The sequence below is a fragment of the Agaricus bisporus genome, assembly GCF_000300575.1.
Source record: "Agaricus bisporus var. bisporus H97 unplaced genomic scaffold AGABI2scaffold_16, whole genome shotgun sequence".
NCBI lineage: Eukaryota > Fungi > Basidiomycota > Agaricomycetes > Agaricales > Agaricaceae > Agaricus > Agaricus bisporus.
Genome location: NW_006267351.1, coordinates 209,960 through 222,655, shown reverse-complemented (window position 1 = coordinate 222,655; position 12,696 = coordinate 209,960). Strand labels below are relative to the sequence as shown.

The following is a 12,696-nucleotide window of genomic DNA, read 5'->3' as shown; positions in this document are numbered from 1 at the left end:
CAAACATGGAAAAACGAGGGAGTCATGCGCCAGGGGAAAGCCATGTGATTCCAGTCCCGGGTCTGACATTAAGTTCCGTTTAGAGATTCAGAGTTGGGCAGGACGGGGAGCCGGAGCCAAACCCCCTACAATAAATAATCTGTTCCCCCACCAGCTCTTGACCTTTCGCTATCATGTCTCACAGTGTTGTAATCCACTCAAAGATTGCCCCCAAAGCTCAGGAAGAGCTTTTCACTCCAGACGCCCTCAAGTTTCTCTCTGCTTTACACAAAACTTTTGAATCTACTCGCCAGACTCTCCTCACTGCCCGAGAGGATGCGCAGCGTCGTCACGATTCTGGCGTACCTCTAGACTTTCCCCCCGAAACCGCTCATATCCGTGCCGATCCTTCATGGCACTGCGCTCCCCCCGCTCCTGGCCTTGAAGACCGACGCGTTGAAATTACAGGACCTACGGATCGGAAGATGGTCATAAATGCGTTGAATAGTGGTTCAAAGACATTCATGGCTGACTTTGAAGGCAAGTTGCACTTGAATTGACAAGGCCGATCTTCTCCTCTAACATGTCATATAGACTCCAATTCTCCCACTTTTTCCAATATGATCAATGGACAAGTCAACCTTCGCGATGCTATCCGCCGCCAAATTGATTTCGAATCTGGAGGGAAGCAGTATAAGTTATCTGAGAAACCCGCTGTTTTGATTGTCCGGTGAGTCAACGGTTCGAGTTGCACTTAAGTCATGGTGTCTAATAGCATCAATAGTCCCCGAGGCTGGCATTTGGATGAGCCTCGAGTCACTGTCGATAACCAACCCATATCTGCCTCCATCTTCGATTTCGCTCTATATTTCTTCCATAGCGCCAAGGAGCTCGTGAAGCGGGGATCCGGGCCCTATTTCTATCTCCCCAAGATGGAGCACTATCTGGAAGCTCGCCTGTGGAACGATATCTTTGTCTTTTCCCAATCTTATATCGGAATCCCGTTAAACACCATTCGAGCAACCGTTCTGATAGAAACTTTGCCTGCTGCTTTCCAGATGGAGGAGATTCTTTTTGAACTTCGCAATCACTCATCCGGTCTAAACTGTGGACGGTAAGAAGTTCGTATGACGTCACAGCTGATCTCACGCGTCTATTTTCAGATGGGACTATATTTTCAGCTTCATCAAGAAGCGCAGAGCAGATCGTAGTGCTGTCCTCCCAGATCGCAAAGATGTCACCATGACTGTCCATTTCATGGATTCATATGTCAAACTTCTCATCCAGACTTGCCATAGACGTAAAGTCGCTGCTATGGGCGGCATGTCCGCTCAGATTCCAATCAAGAACGATTCCAAAGCCAATGAAGTCGCCATGGGCAAAGTACGCGCTGATAAGCTTCGTGAAGTCACCGCTGGTCATGATGGAACTTGGATCGCCCATCCCCTCATTGGACCTATTGCTCGTGGAATATTCGACGAACACATGCTCGGGCCCAACCAGGTACGTCTTCTCCGCTAACTACGGTCATTTTGCTCTTAAATTCTTAATTCGTGACATTAGTACCATAATCTTCGATTGGACGTCAAGGTTGCTGCAGCGGACCTATTGGATCCGAAAGTCCCAGGAAAGGTCACGGTCGAAGGTATTCGCGAGAATGTCTCCACCTGTCTCGCTTACACGGCTGCATGGGTTGGTGGTAATGGTTGCATCCCACTCAATTACCTCATGGAGGACGCCGCTACGGCAGAGATTACTCGTGTCCAACTCTGGCAGTGGGTCAAATATGGTGTTCGTGCTGAAAACGGACAATTGATCACTGCCGACTACGTTGACGGAGTCATCAAGGAGTTGTCTCCGACCATCAACAAAATTGTCCCAGGGCTGAAGGAGGAGCATGTACGGTTGGCTGTGGATTATTTGAAGTTACAGATTAGGAAGCAATGGCCGAGTGAGTTCTTGACAAGTGATTTGATGCCGTACTTGGCGATTGCAGACGGAGTCGAGCCGCAATTCCAAAGGGCTTCCCTTTAAGGACTTTCTTTTTTCCACTATGGATGCTTTCTCTCCTTCCTTTCTACATGCACTGGTTTTCATCATCCAAACATCGAAACATGTTCAGTTCCCACTTCCGATCCTGGCAATTATTATGTTATTTTATCTTCATCTTCTGTACAGATGTTATAAATATCGTTTCTATAAAGCCGTTTTCAATTATCCCATGTTCAATTGATCAAACTTATTCTAATCACGAATTTTCGCGAAGGCAACACCTGGTTTGAGATGAATTGACGGCTTCGTCTTGATGACAACTTGAATCCAACTTCAAGTCACCATCAGATCATCAGCGGGGGAAATACCTATATGCTTTGCCAGGAGCCTTCCAATGCTCTTATCGCATCGCATTGCATCACCAGTTCACAACCTTCCGCAACGTGTCGCCCTATTGTATTACCTGACGACGGGACCACCTGCGAGGAATAACCTTAACTCTGAGGTCACAACTGGCTATGAGAAAAAAAGAAGAACTCAGTTTGCCAAGGTAAGTAAGAAGTATAATACGCACCTCAAATTTTCAGACCACAACTGTGTCTTTACAAAATTCGCTCTTATCGTTCTGGATTGGGACTCGGGCGAACCAGTGCCTTGTTCCCATTACCGTATCATTTGATCGATTATCCAGTATCCATCCTTTCAAACAGATTTTTCTTGTAATAAACACATAAAGAACTTCAAGTGGACGCATTTCTTTCAGTCAACTTTCTCGGATGTTTCGCCATCTTAACTATCCACGTATCTTCGAGTATTGGAATCGTTCGTTTTGTGGGGTCGAAGAGATAGAACCGCCTCCTTTCGTATTCTTCATCCTTCTCCAATCCATAAAAATAGATTTCCTCCCCTAGATAATCAATCCTCATATACCCCGCAAACGAAAGTGAATTCAGCGAAATTCTCTTTTCGCGCGCTTTCTTCATCGCCATTATTTTCCTGTCTCCAGCGTCTCCATCGTTACATATCACGGCCCAATCTAATTCATTCAACGGTTGATTGAATAACCTATAAACGGCGGACCAGACGTCTTCGACACTGATATTTACTTGGCCGCTAATTTCGTGGGTCCATGGGAAATTTTTGCCGACTAGTCTCATATGACTAGTATCCGTGCGCATGGCGTGAACATCCTTATATCGCGAATAATATGATGCGCTAATCTCCCGACCTGGCTTATTCGTTGCGTAATATCTGATGGGTGTAACGTTTGCTTCCAGGATGCAATTTAACTTTGGCCACCTCCTCGAATAGCCCGCAGCTAGAGGGAACGAGGGTGATGTCAGTATAACTCGAACGATTCGTTTTAAGTGATACATACGATTGTAGGGCTCAGATGCTAGAAGTGGATCGGATGGTCCAAGCTTCGCAAATGCAGGAACCAGTTGTTCCACCGAAGGTTCGGGTTGAGGCACTTGTGACCGCCCACGGTTCCCATGGGCATCAGAGCTCCACTCTGGATTTCCCTCGCCGGGATGACGTTGTGATATGCTACCACGACGTGTGGGCTTCGGTGGGATGAATGGTTGAAAATGAGATTGGGACTGTTGAGGGTGTGAATTGATAGGGGGCGCCCTGGACATCGGACCGATGTTGGTAGAAGGTACCCAGGTGGGGGCTGAATTGTGAGAAGTGGCCCAGGGAGGCGCTTGATCGTGGGGAGGTGCCCAAGCCGGGGCTTGAATGTGGGGAGCTGCCCATGTCGGAGCTCGAGGTTGTGTCCACGGAGGTTGGTTGTAGTACGGGTACGACATGTGGTCAGGCGTACGACACGAAAATTGGGAGAAGATCGAACCCAGATGGTTGGCAATAAAGTATATGATGAGTATTCCTATGAAAAAGCATGAGGAAAGTATCGATTAGGGCCGGAGCAATTAACTTACCGCTGGTATCGATGAAAACGAATGACGTGACTTTGTCTTCGGCGTTCGCGTCAGTACTTATAACCCCATCTCATTGCTTCTACGCCTCAAGGTCCCTTGTCTTGTACTCGTGACAGAATTCGTTTGATCGATTGCGAGGTTGTACCATCCTTTACCGCTGGCCTTGGCGGAGGCCGTAGTGATAATCCATGCAAACGAGGGAATAAGCGTGGGGATTGGAAGAGCCATGTTTCTCGAATTCTGATTCAGCGAAGCCACAAATGCTCATAAGATATTTGACGGCGGCTATATATCCAGGAATTAGCGATCATATGGCGGGGCTCTTACTTATGGGGTCAGGAGTCTATGAACGTCCTATTTTCAAGCGCCCAGTCCCCGCCTATTGATGAGTCCGGCCATCAGCGTACAGTATTATGTAAGAAAAAGCTTGATCTTCGGTGACGACTATTAAATTAATTTTCACCCGACTTCGTCGGACAGCTTTGGGTTCCGCGAAAATCCAACACATTACCTCGTTGTAATCACTTATGGTATACATTGGTGATACAATTCAGCGGCCATATATATCATGCCCTTGTCAACTGACCAATTTTCAACATGGACATGCTTGTGATAAGCTCGGATCAACGTGGTTTTCATAACGCGTGAAAGACTCGCGCGATGCAATGATATGGATATGGCTCTGACCCCCATGATGAAAGTTTTGCATATACTAATCCACAATCTCCTCGTCCAGTGCTGCAGAGCCGGGAGGGCAGGCTAGCAATTAACATCAACTATCTTACGACGAAGAGGTTCTTATCAACTACTTCCGAAAAAGCATGGTATGCGACGTGTCCTTCGTTATTCAATTTAAAAAGCTTCGCGAAATGAGGTACGAGGTGTCGAAGCTCCCGGCGGTAGACGCTTTGAACAAGTGAGTACCTCAGGAACACTCTAATAGAAACAGTTATATGCTCGGGGCATGAAGGTAAATGATGTAACGGTGCTCCGATTCCCGCTACACTGTCGACTCACGGTGCAATCAATCAATTGGCATCCATCGTTACACATTTATAAAAGGGTTAGGGCTAAGTTGCATAATTATTTACTTTGTATCGGGGGTCATGACACACTCAATTGTTAACCTGGTCAACGGCGGTGAGTTAGCGACGTTCGTGAGATAAGTAAGATTAGGCACTGTTTGAACCTCACACAATTGATCAACACTAGGTAGCTAGAGATAGCCTGAGGCACCAACTTCATATAAGCCCAAACTGCCGAATTCGGAGTCGGAGAAGTACCATAAAGGCGCGGTGCTAGGGAAGGCCTTCCTTGCGTGCGAATAGAGCGAGTCTGTATGTAGGTACAATCAAGTGTGGCTCCCAGGTCCCCGATACCGCACGCCACGCTCGTACGCTTTAGTGTTTCGTGAATCCCTAGCGATCCAGTTCGAATTTCAAGGGTTAGTATACATGTCTGAGTTCCATAAACTCATGTAGCGGTCGATGAAATACTTCAAGTAATTCATGACCAAAGCATTGGACATTACTTTCTTCAAAGAGGATCTCCCCCTACTTATACTGGATTCAACGTCTTCTTAATTCAATTCAGTTCAGTCATAAATAAACAAGCACCACCGCAAAAGAGCGCTAACACCCAGACAATACTTTGAAGCCGCACAAGATCCTGCGCGTAACAGACTTCAAATAACCTCATACAAGCGCCACAATCACTAACCTCCAAGTTATATCAAGACCATCAGTCAAGCTTTACCAGTCCAGGTTGAGTTTCTCCCGAGCGACTTCGAAAATGCCCATAACCCTACCTTAATGGTAGAACCAATTCCCAAATTATTCAAGTGCACCAGATGAGAGTTCACGTGAGTAATCAGCGGTGGCGTTACGGCGTATAAATTGTTTCGGTAGTTTCCCGGAGGTGATTCTTTGAATAGATCTACGACTTATAGTATGTCCATGGGGCCTGCAATTGTCCCCGAACTTCGGAGGCCAGATATCACCCCCGTATCTTTATCAGCGCCAATGTCACAAGAGCTGAGATCCGATGTAACCAATCCAAACAAGAGTTTATTACAGGATGGCTCTATCAGGAAAAATAAGCCGCTCTAACCCACCACGCTATGAACCTTGGCACACGAGGGGACACATAATTGCGACGTCTCAGACATGTGTGTTACCGATGATGCGGGTTCCGGGTGTACCCCGGGCATACGACAGGTGGATTACCACTCGATATTGAACAAATAAATGGTAATAAACCTGAATATTTGTATTTATGATGGCTTACTTATCAAACCGCCGGGACCTGAGTGGAAGTATAAGAGAGCCATCATCATCACAGGCCATGCCGCGTTCTATTTCCCAGAACTGAAGCAGAGGCCCGCATGGATGACATCCTAGGACGTACCGTAAACGCTGGTAGAAATGAAGCAAATTTAGCCAACAAGGAATAGCCGACTTTGTTGTACTCGTTCAAGCCATGGAAGGATTTTGATTCAATTCGGAGACAGGGAAAAAGGTACTTAAGTGCGGACAAGGTTGTGGGTAAGGGAAGAATCAGTGCCTGTCAAAGACTGGGACTACCCGCGAAACTGACGAGTGGTGTGATAAACAGGGTCGACTCAATATGTACATATCGCCGAAGTGAACCAGTGCGGAGATGCGCACTGTGTCCTGAAGTGGCTTGAAGTACGCGCGTCGATTGATTGAATCCCTATTAGGAAATGATCACCCGTGTATATAAAGACCGCGAAAGGGTGAAGCATCGTGGTTTAGAACCTTCGTCATGTTACAGCAGGGTCGAATCTCGTGTCCTCAAATTCGAAACTTTGTTTTCTTGGGTCACTGTAACAAAGAGTTCTGACATGTTTCCTAATGAGAATGGATAAGATGGATTGGTAATAGGTAGAGGAAGAACCTGTCGTGCAATACACGTCGATATGAACTTCTTATCCTGGCAAACCACGACGACGGAGTAGTACGTACATGCATATGGTTGACGTATTTCCAACTCGCCTCCGGCTTCTGGTTGAATATAAGACGCTTGAAGATGAGATAAGATCTGAGAAGCCACAAGAACTTACTTAGGAGAACACACGATCTGCAGGATCATCAAACGCCCTTACCTTCCCTTCTTCACTGATCTACCATGTACTGATTTTCCTTTCAGAGCAGCACGTATAATGAAATAAACGCCAATCTGGTTGAAATCACATTCAACGCTGATTTTCGGTCGCGAGCAGTGTTGGGAAGGATTATATGACGGGTCCCCTGAATTTTTACACGTGGGAAGCTAATGAAGGACGCGTTTCAGGACATCAGGTGACATGGACGCGTTGTTCATGAGAGTTTCCTTATGTAACGACTCATTGAATTTCAGTACCCCGAATGATTGGCGGTGAACAAACTCGGTCTGACAATTCAAGGAAGAAAGAAGAAAGAAAAAAACCTCATGGCCACGACTTGAATGTTCTAGCTGATTTATCTGTGTTCTCTCACCCAGTCATCAGAACAATGACTGACATGTTCCAAAGACATAGTCGTACCACATTATTGGGAGCAACGAGTCAGTAAGTGAATGAATATGCTAAATGAATACCTCGGGATCATGATCACGATCATGCCGGCATTCCGGGGTCAATGTATCTGAATCCTCTGAACGAGGCGAAAGTGTACTAGCTCCCGTTGACCCGTTTCGAGCTATCAAAATGCCAAGAACCGTCGTTGCAAGCTTTCCAATCCATTCTGTGTTTCCGATTGATCATTAGAAGAAGAGGGTAGTATTGACCGTATAGCAGTCATATAAGAAATGAAGATCAAGAACCAGCACACAGGAGTGAGCTGGAAGAATGGAGCTCCCGACCGTATAGGAGGTATTACATTGCAAAGGAGAACGGTCCGAACCATTGTGGCGCACGGACGAGGTGTGGCATGATCATATGCTAGCGGAAAGTTATGTCCGCCACAGTCCCATCGAACCTGTGCAGGTTTTCTTAACTATCGAACTTCTTCTCTGATATACTTATTAACGGAGCACAAGTCCCGAAGATCTGGTTACCCTCAGAGCTATTGGTGCCCATCACGAAGTCAGTAGATCGAACTTGTTCTTCGGGAAATATAATCACATACTATAGTATCCCGAGTTTTGCTAACAATAGGACATCGGACAGCCGCTCGCAATTTTCCTTGAATTCTGACTCGGCAAAAAAAAGTCTTTCTATAGGTCCTTTCCATCACCATGCCCAGCCTTATAAAACTTTTTTTTTTTCGAAGTTCTTCGGTAAGCACCCAAGTACGCGAAGACCCACGTTTTCCCACAGTACTAATACTAAATTCACACCCTTTGTCACCCTAGAAAAAAAAACAAAATAACCGATGGCCGTGTATCACCCCTCCTTCCCCACATTTCAAATAAGCTTATGGCATAGCGAGTCATCATACGCCCGCGTTTGGGTCTTTCATCTTATGATCTTATTACCAGAGTACATGACCGCAAAACAAAATCACAACTCCACTTAGATCCACAAATCATGAAGCTTAAGTTCCTCGAGCTCCTCAGTAAGATACATTGTTACGATGCCGGAACATACGAGACTCCAAGGGGATGGAGCTCATACAAGAAAAAGAACATCATACATAACATCAACATATCATCATCCTCACCACAAACTCCTCCGAGAACTTTTACTTACTTTGTCGTTATGCCCGAACATTGTCTCCACTTCCCCTAAACCCCTTCTCCACAAACTTTCCCCCTTTTTATTTTTAAAACATCTCAGGGTTGTTAGATCCCGTGAAGTTGTGTAAAGTATAATGTGCGCGATAACCAACCAACCATTGTGCAAAGAAAAGAAAAGAAGAGGAAAGAAGAGGAAAGAACATGAAGAAGAAGAAGAATCTTGGCATGACGTTTAGGGTAATAACTAAAATATTATTAATAATCAAAAAAAACAAAAACAAAAACAAAAACAAAAAAATTCAACATTTTTCTTCTCGTGAGTTCGTTTACTCCTTCCACGCGTCCAATTAAACTCACCCACGCTATCCCCTGCCAATATCACATAAAATACACATGTACAGCACACGATACCAACAAAAGAAGTTGATAATATATAGTAATCACTGACCATTGATGAGAACAGAAACAAATCAAATCACATATACATCTTCTTATCGATTTCTTTTTTTATGAGAAGAAGAACTTCTTCGATTGAGGGTACGAACAGTAACAGTAATTGATCTACTCATTTCTGCTCTGATGAGATACATGCCAAATAAAAAATCGAACGACTTTCTTCTTTACATTTCTGGGGTTCTAAAAACCTCTTCTTAATAATCATCGCCACACAAAAGAAAAATCTTATCGCTAAAGCACAGCCCAGCGCAGCCCATTCAAAACAACCTTTCCTTCCAAAAAAACAACAAAACAACTACGGCCATACGGATCGAACACAAAACCTACCTATAGCAAAACCTACCCCAAACTCTGGTAACAACCTAATCATGCGGGGGGCTGTAACCTCCGCTTTATCCCAATCCAATCCCTAACCCTGTCTATCACTTATTCTATACTTATCACTCTCCCACTCCCCAAGTATTGAGAAAATCAATTTTTTAAAATTTGTTTTACCGACTTCTACAACTTGTAATACACAGAAATAATGCGCCATCGAAGGCTTTTTGGGTGTCTAAAAGCAAAAGTAAAAAAAACCTATCAAAGGCGAAAAGGGGAGAATTAACCCGAAAACCAGAAGAACATCATCGCTTTTAATTAGAAAAACCCCCATTGATAAAAACCGAAAAAAAATAATACAAGAATTCCAAAAGAACCGAAAAAAAACCTCTATAAGCAAAACGAGGACAGGGGGAAGGGCGGCATAAACGAGTTATGCATAGTAATAGGAATACACGGAATCAACATTTTTGAATTTGTTAAAGAGGCTGATGATGCATGCAAAAACGACCATAATCCATAAAACTGAGACCAACACAAAAACAAGAAAACCCGTATAAAAACCGAAAAAAAAACAAGAATTTTTTTTTTCACGCCACACTCGTCGTCGTCGGATTCGAATTCGTCGGAGCCGCGGCAACAGAAGGATGGTTGGTAGCGATTCCAACAAACAATTTCCTTGCCCAAGTCCCAATGATATTCGATCCTCGTTTCAAATCATCAGCTCTAGCATCATCACCACACCCGTCGTTTTCATCATCATCTACACCATTCGGTGGCATGCCCAACCCTTCTACAGCAGCAAAACTAACATAACCTTCCATTCTCCGACAGGTTTCGCTAGCTTTGCGAGCGTTGAAGGTATTTGTACGAGTACGAGTAGAGGCGGGGGTAGTGCGTACGGTGGCGAGAGTGAGATCCAATCGTTCGACGCTACCAATGTCGATTTCTCGTCGTTTGTGAGAATGCATATAAGGACTAGCAAGGAGAGGTGGAGTAGGTGGCGGAGTCAACAATCGCATATCATCCGGATCTACACAGGGCAGTTGATGCTCATGTTGATGGTTGTTATTGAATAGCGGTGAGGCATCGGCAGTCAGGGGAGGAGTGAAAGCCGTCGTCCCTGAACCTGAAGAGTCGTTCCGCTTTGGTGTGGGGTGAGCCCTTGATGAAGGCAGCGATTTCGGCAGCATTGAAGGCGAATAGGTTGTTGTTCGATGATGGTGCTGGGGTAATGCAGAATCGGTTTTGCTCCTTGATCGGGCGAGGGTAGTATGACAAGGAGAAGAAGTGTGCTGGTGAAAGTATTCTTTCGGACAGTGCGAGCTTTCGCTGCTTGTGCTGGATTTCGGGCGTTTGGTAGCGGTCTGAGAAAGGAGTTCAAGTTAATGGGAGAGGAAAAGCCTTGGCGCTGACGTACCCCGCTGTGAATGTCTGACCATGGCCAACCCGCACTAGAGGAATCCGAGTCTCTGCGACGGGGTTCTCTGCTCCTACTGCGCCCTTCAACAACGCGCCCATTCCTCAAGACACGTTCCAGCTTGGCTCGAGAGAGCGGACAGGATTCTTCGCCTCTGAGGGATGTTGTTTTTCTCCGGGATGTACTCCGCAGACTAGGATCAGACTCGTCGGCCATGGAGGGCGATGGTGAGACGGGGCGAGAATAGAGTCGGGGTGGGTGGATGGGCGAAGAGGCTGTTGCTGCAGTGCGGCAGAGAAAGGCAGCACGGGTGAGATCGTCGTCGGAGCGGAGGGAGTGGGACATTAGCAGAGAGAGGGGAGGACGGGGCAGGCCAAGCAGGCGAGTGCCCTGAGCTATTTATCCCAACCTGGTTCATTTCCAAGTTGAGCTGGTTCGCACGTGTCGAGGACTGAGGTAACGCTCGCCTCAGGGTCTATCAACCCATACACGCCCATCCCACAATGCAACATCCTCGCTCGCCCGTCTCCGTTCTCTTCGCCTCCGTTCGATCCAAGGGCTGACCCATGACGACCTCCGACCGTAACTAACGTGTTCGATCCATCATTTTACCGTGCGCTGTGTGTGTTCGTATGCTAAGAGCATGTTGCTCCGATGACCCCTACTTCTTGTGTTCCCACCTTGACCATAACTGGCACTGAACCCTTAGCTCAACCCACTCACAGAGGGTGAGACATGCCTTGAGAATCCCAACTTTGCCGTTTGGCGACGTCATCTTATTTTAATCAACCAGTTAGTTATTCAGGACCATATAATTTTACATTCTCATGTCGCCGCCACTCACAAGTCTCCACCCAACAAACCTAGCCACCACCTCAAACATCGAGAAATAAAAAAACGCCACTTATCCTCGACTAGTCTCATAAGTGACACAACCTGTTGATGACTTTTGAGATCCCATGAGCCCCACGTCACTTGTCCGCTCCTTCTGCGGCCTCATATGAGTATTAATATCCACAATTCTCCACCTGTTGACGGTGTTCTCACTCTCAAGGAACTTTTAAAACCTAAAACACGCTCCAGCCAAGCAACATTCACGATTCGCAATGCCTTCCTCTTTTTCTTCATGAGTCATTTCATAGAGGGTTGATTAGTATCAAGCACCGCAGCTACTATTTAGTAGTCAAGAAAAAGTACCTCGTTACTGTGACTTTTGCGATATCGGGGCCATTTGATTTTCACAGGTCATTAGCGAAACATCCAAGGGTGAATTAATTTACAGAGACATCAGGTACAAGGTTTTTCGGTTAAACCTGTTCTACCAAATCAAGCGTCTTTCGGTCATAAAGTGACCCCTCTTAGTTACATATAGAAACAGGAAAAGAAGCACAAGATGAATCATGAGCAGGTAAACAACGAATAAAGAAACGAAGTTGTGTGTGTGGTTTGGTATCTTGATGAATTCGGTAAGATGACATTGGAAGAAGCTAGCTAGCTATCAATTAATAGATGTTCTTCTTCGGCGTGAAGTTCTTGCTGACGAATGTTCAGCGAGGGGTTAAACATTGTCTTCTCTCCCTTCGCCGCAGCAAAAATGTTTCTGTCACATATAAAACTAAACAAATGTAAGTAAATACATAAGAAGTACAATGACGTCCGTTTTACGCTCAAAAGAATTACCTCAAAGATCCGACCGCATTCCGTGATACATACACCTTATATTTCACGTTTAATACGACACAACACATTTCCCCAAGGGCTATGTAGTATGTACTACACCAAGAGCATGTATATAACCAAAAAAGCCGCACCGCTTAACATTGATTTTAATTACCTTCTTTAGGTCTTCCCACCTCTCCACCCCCTCCCGGGTCCTCCACCTCCCATCGAACCAGCTCAACTTGGCACTAAACT

The 12,696-nt window shown here is 45.5% G+C and overlaps 3 protein-coding genes across 3 annotated transcripts; 1 reads left to right on the top strand and 2 right to left on the bottom strand.

Moving 5' to 3' along the window:
* The first annotated feature begins 154 nt into the window (after positions 1 to 154).
* AGABI2DRAFT_188880 (malate synthase) lies at positions 155 to 2,123 on the top strand. The gene is made up of 5 exons (XM_006457178.1): positions 155 to 519; positions 574 to 709; positions 764 to 1,093; positions 1,143 to 1,482; positions 1,543 to 2,123. The coding sequence occupies exons 1-5, from the start codon at positions 174 to 176 to the stop codon at positions 2,011 to 2,013; spliced, it is 1,623 nt and encodes a 540-aa protein (XP_006457241.1). The 5' UTR covers positions 155 to 173; the 3' UTR covers positions 2,014 to 2,123.
* Positions 2,124 to 2,671: 548 nt separating this feature from the next.
* On the bottom strand, positions 2,672 to 4,069 carry AGABI2DRAFT_229565 (hypothetical protein). Its single transcript, XM_006457177.1, has 3 exons — positions 3,912 to 4,069; positions 3,350 to 3,859; positions 2,672 to 3,289 (listed from the first exon to the last, which is right to left on the bottom strand). Exons 2-3 carry the CDS (start codon positions 3,780 to 3,782, stop codon positions 2,712 to 2,714), a joined length of 1,011 nt encoding a protein of 336 aa, XP_006457240.1. The 5' UTR covers positions 3,783 to 3,859; positions 3,912 to 4,069; the 3' UTR covers positions 2,672 to 2,711.
* Positions 4,070 to 9,750: 5,681 nt separating this feature from the next.
* On the bottom strand, positions 9,751 to 11,142 carry AGABI2DRAFT_196042 (hypothetical protein). Its single transcript, XM_006457176.1, has 2 exons — positions 10,783 to 11,142; positions 9,751 to 10,729 (listed from the first exon to the last, which is right to left on the bottom strand). Exons 1-2 carry the CDS (start codon positions 11,125 to 11,127, stop codon positions 9,953 to 9,955), a joined length of 1,122 nt encoding a protein of 373 aa, XP_006457239.1. The 5' UTR covers positions 11,128 to 11,142; the 3' UTR covers positions 9,751 to 9,952.
* Positions 11,143 to 12,696: the final 1,554 nt, after the last annotated feature.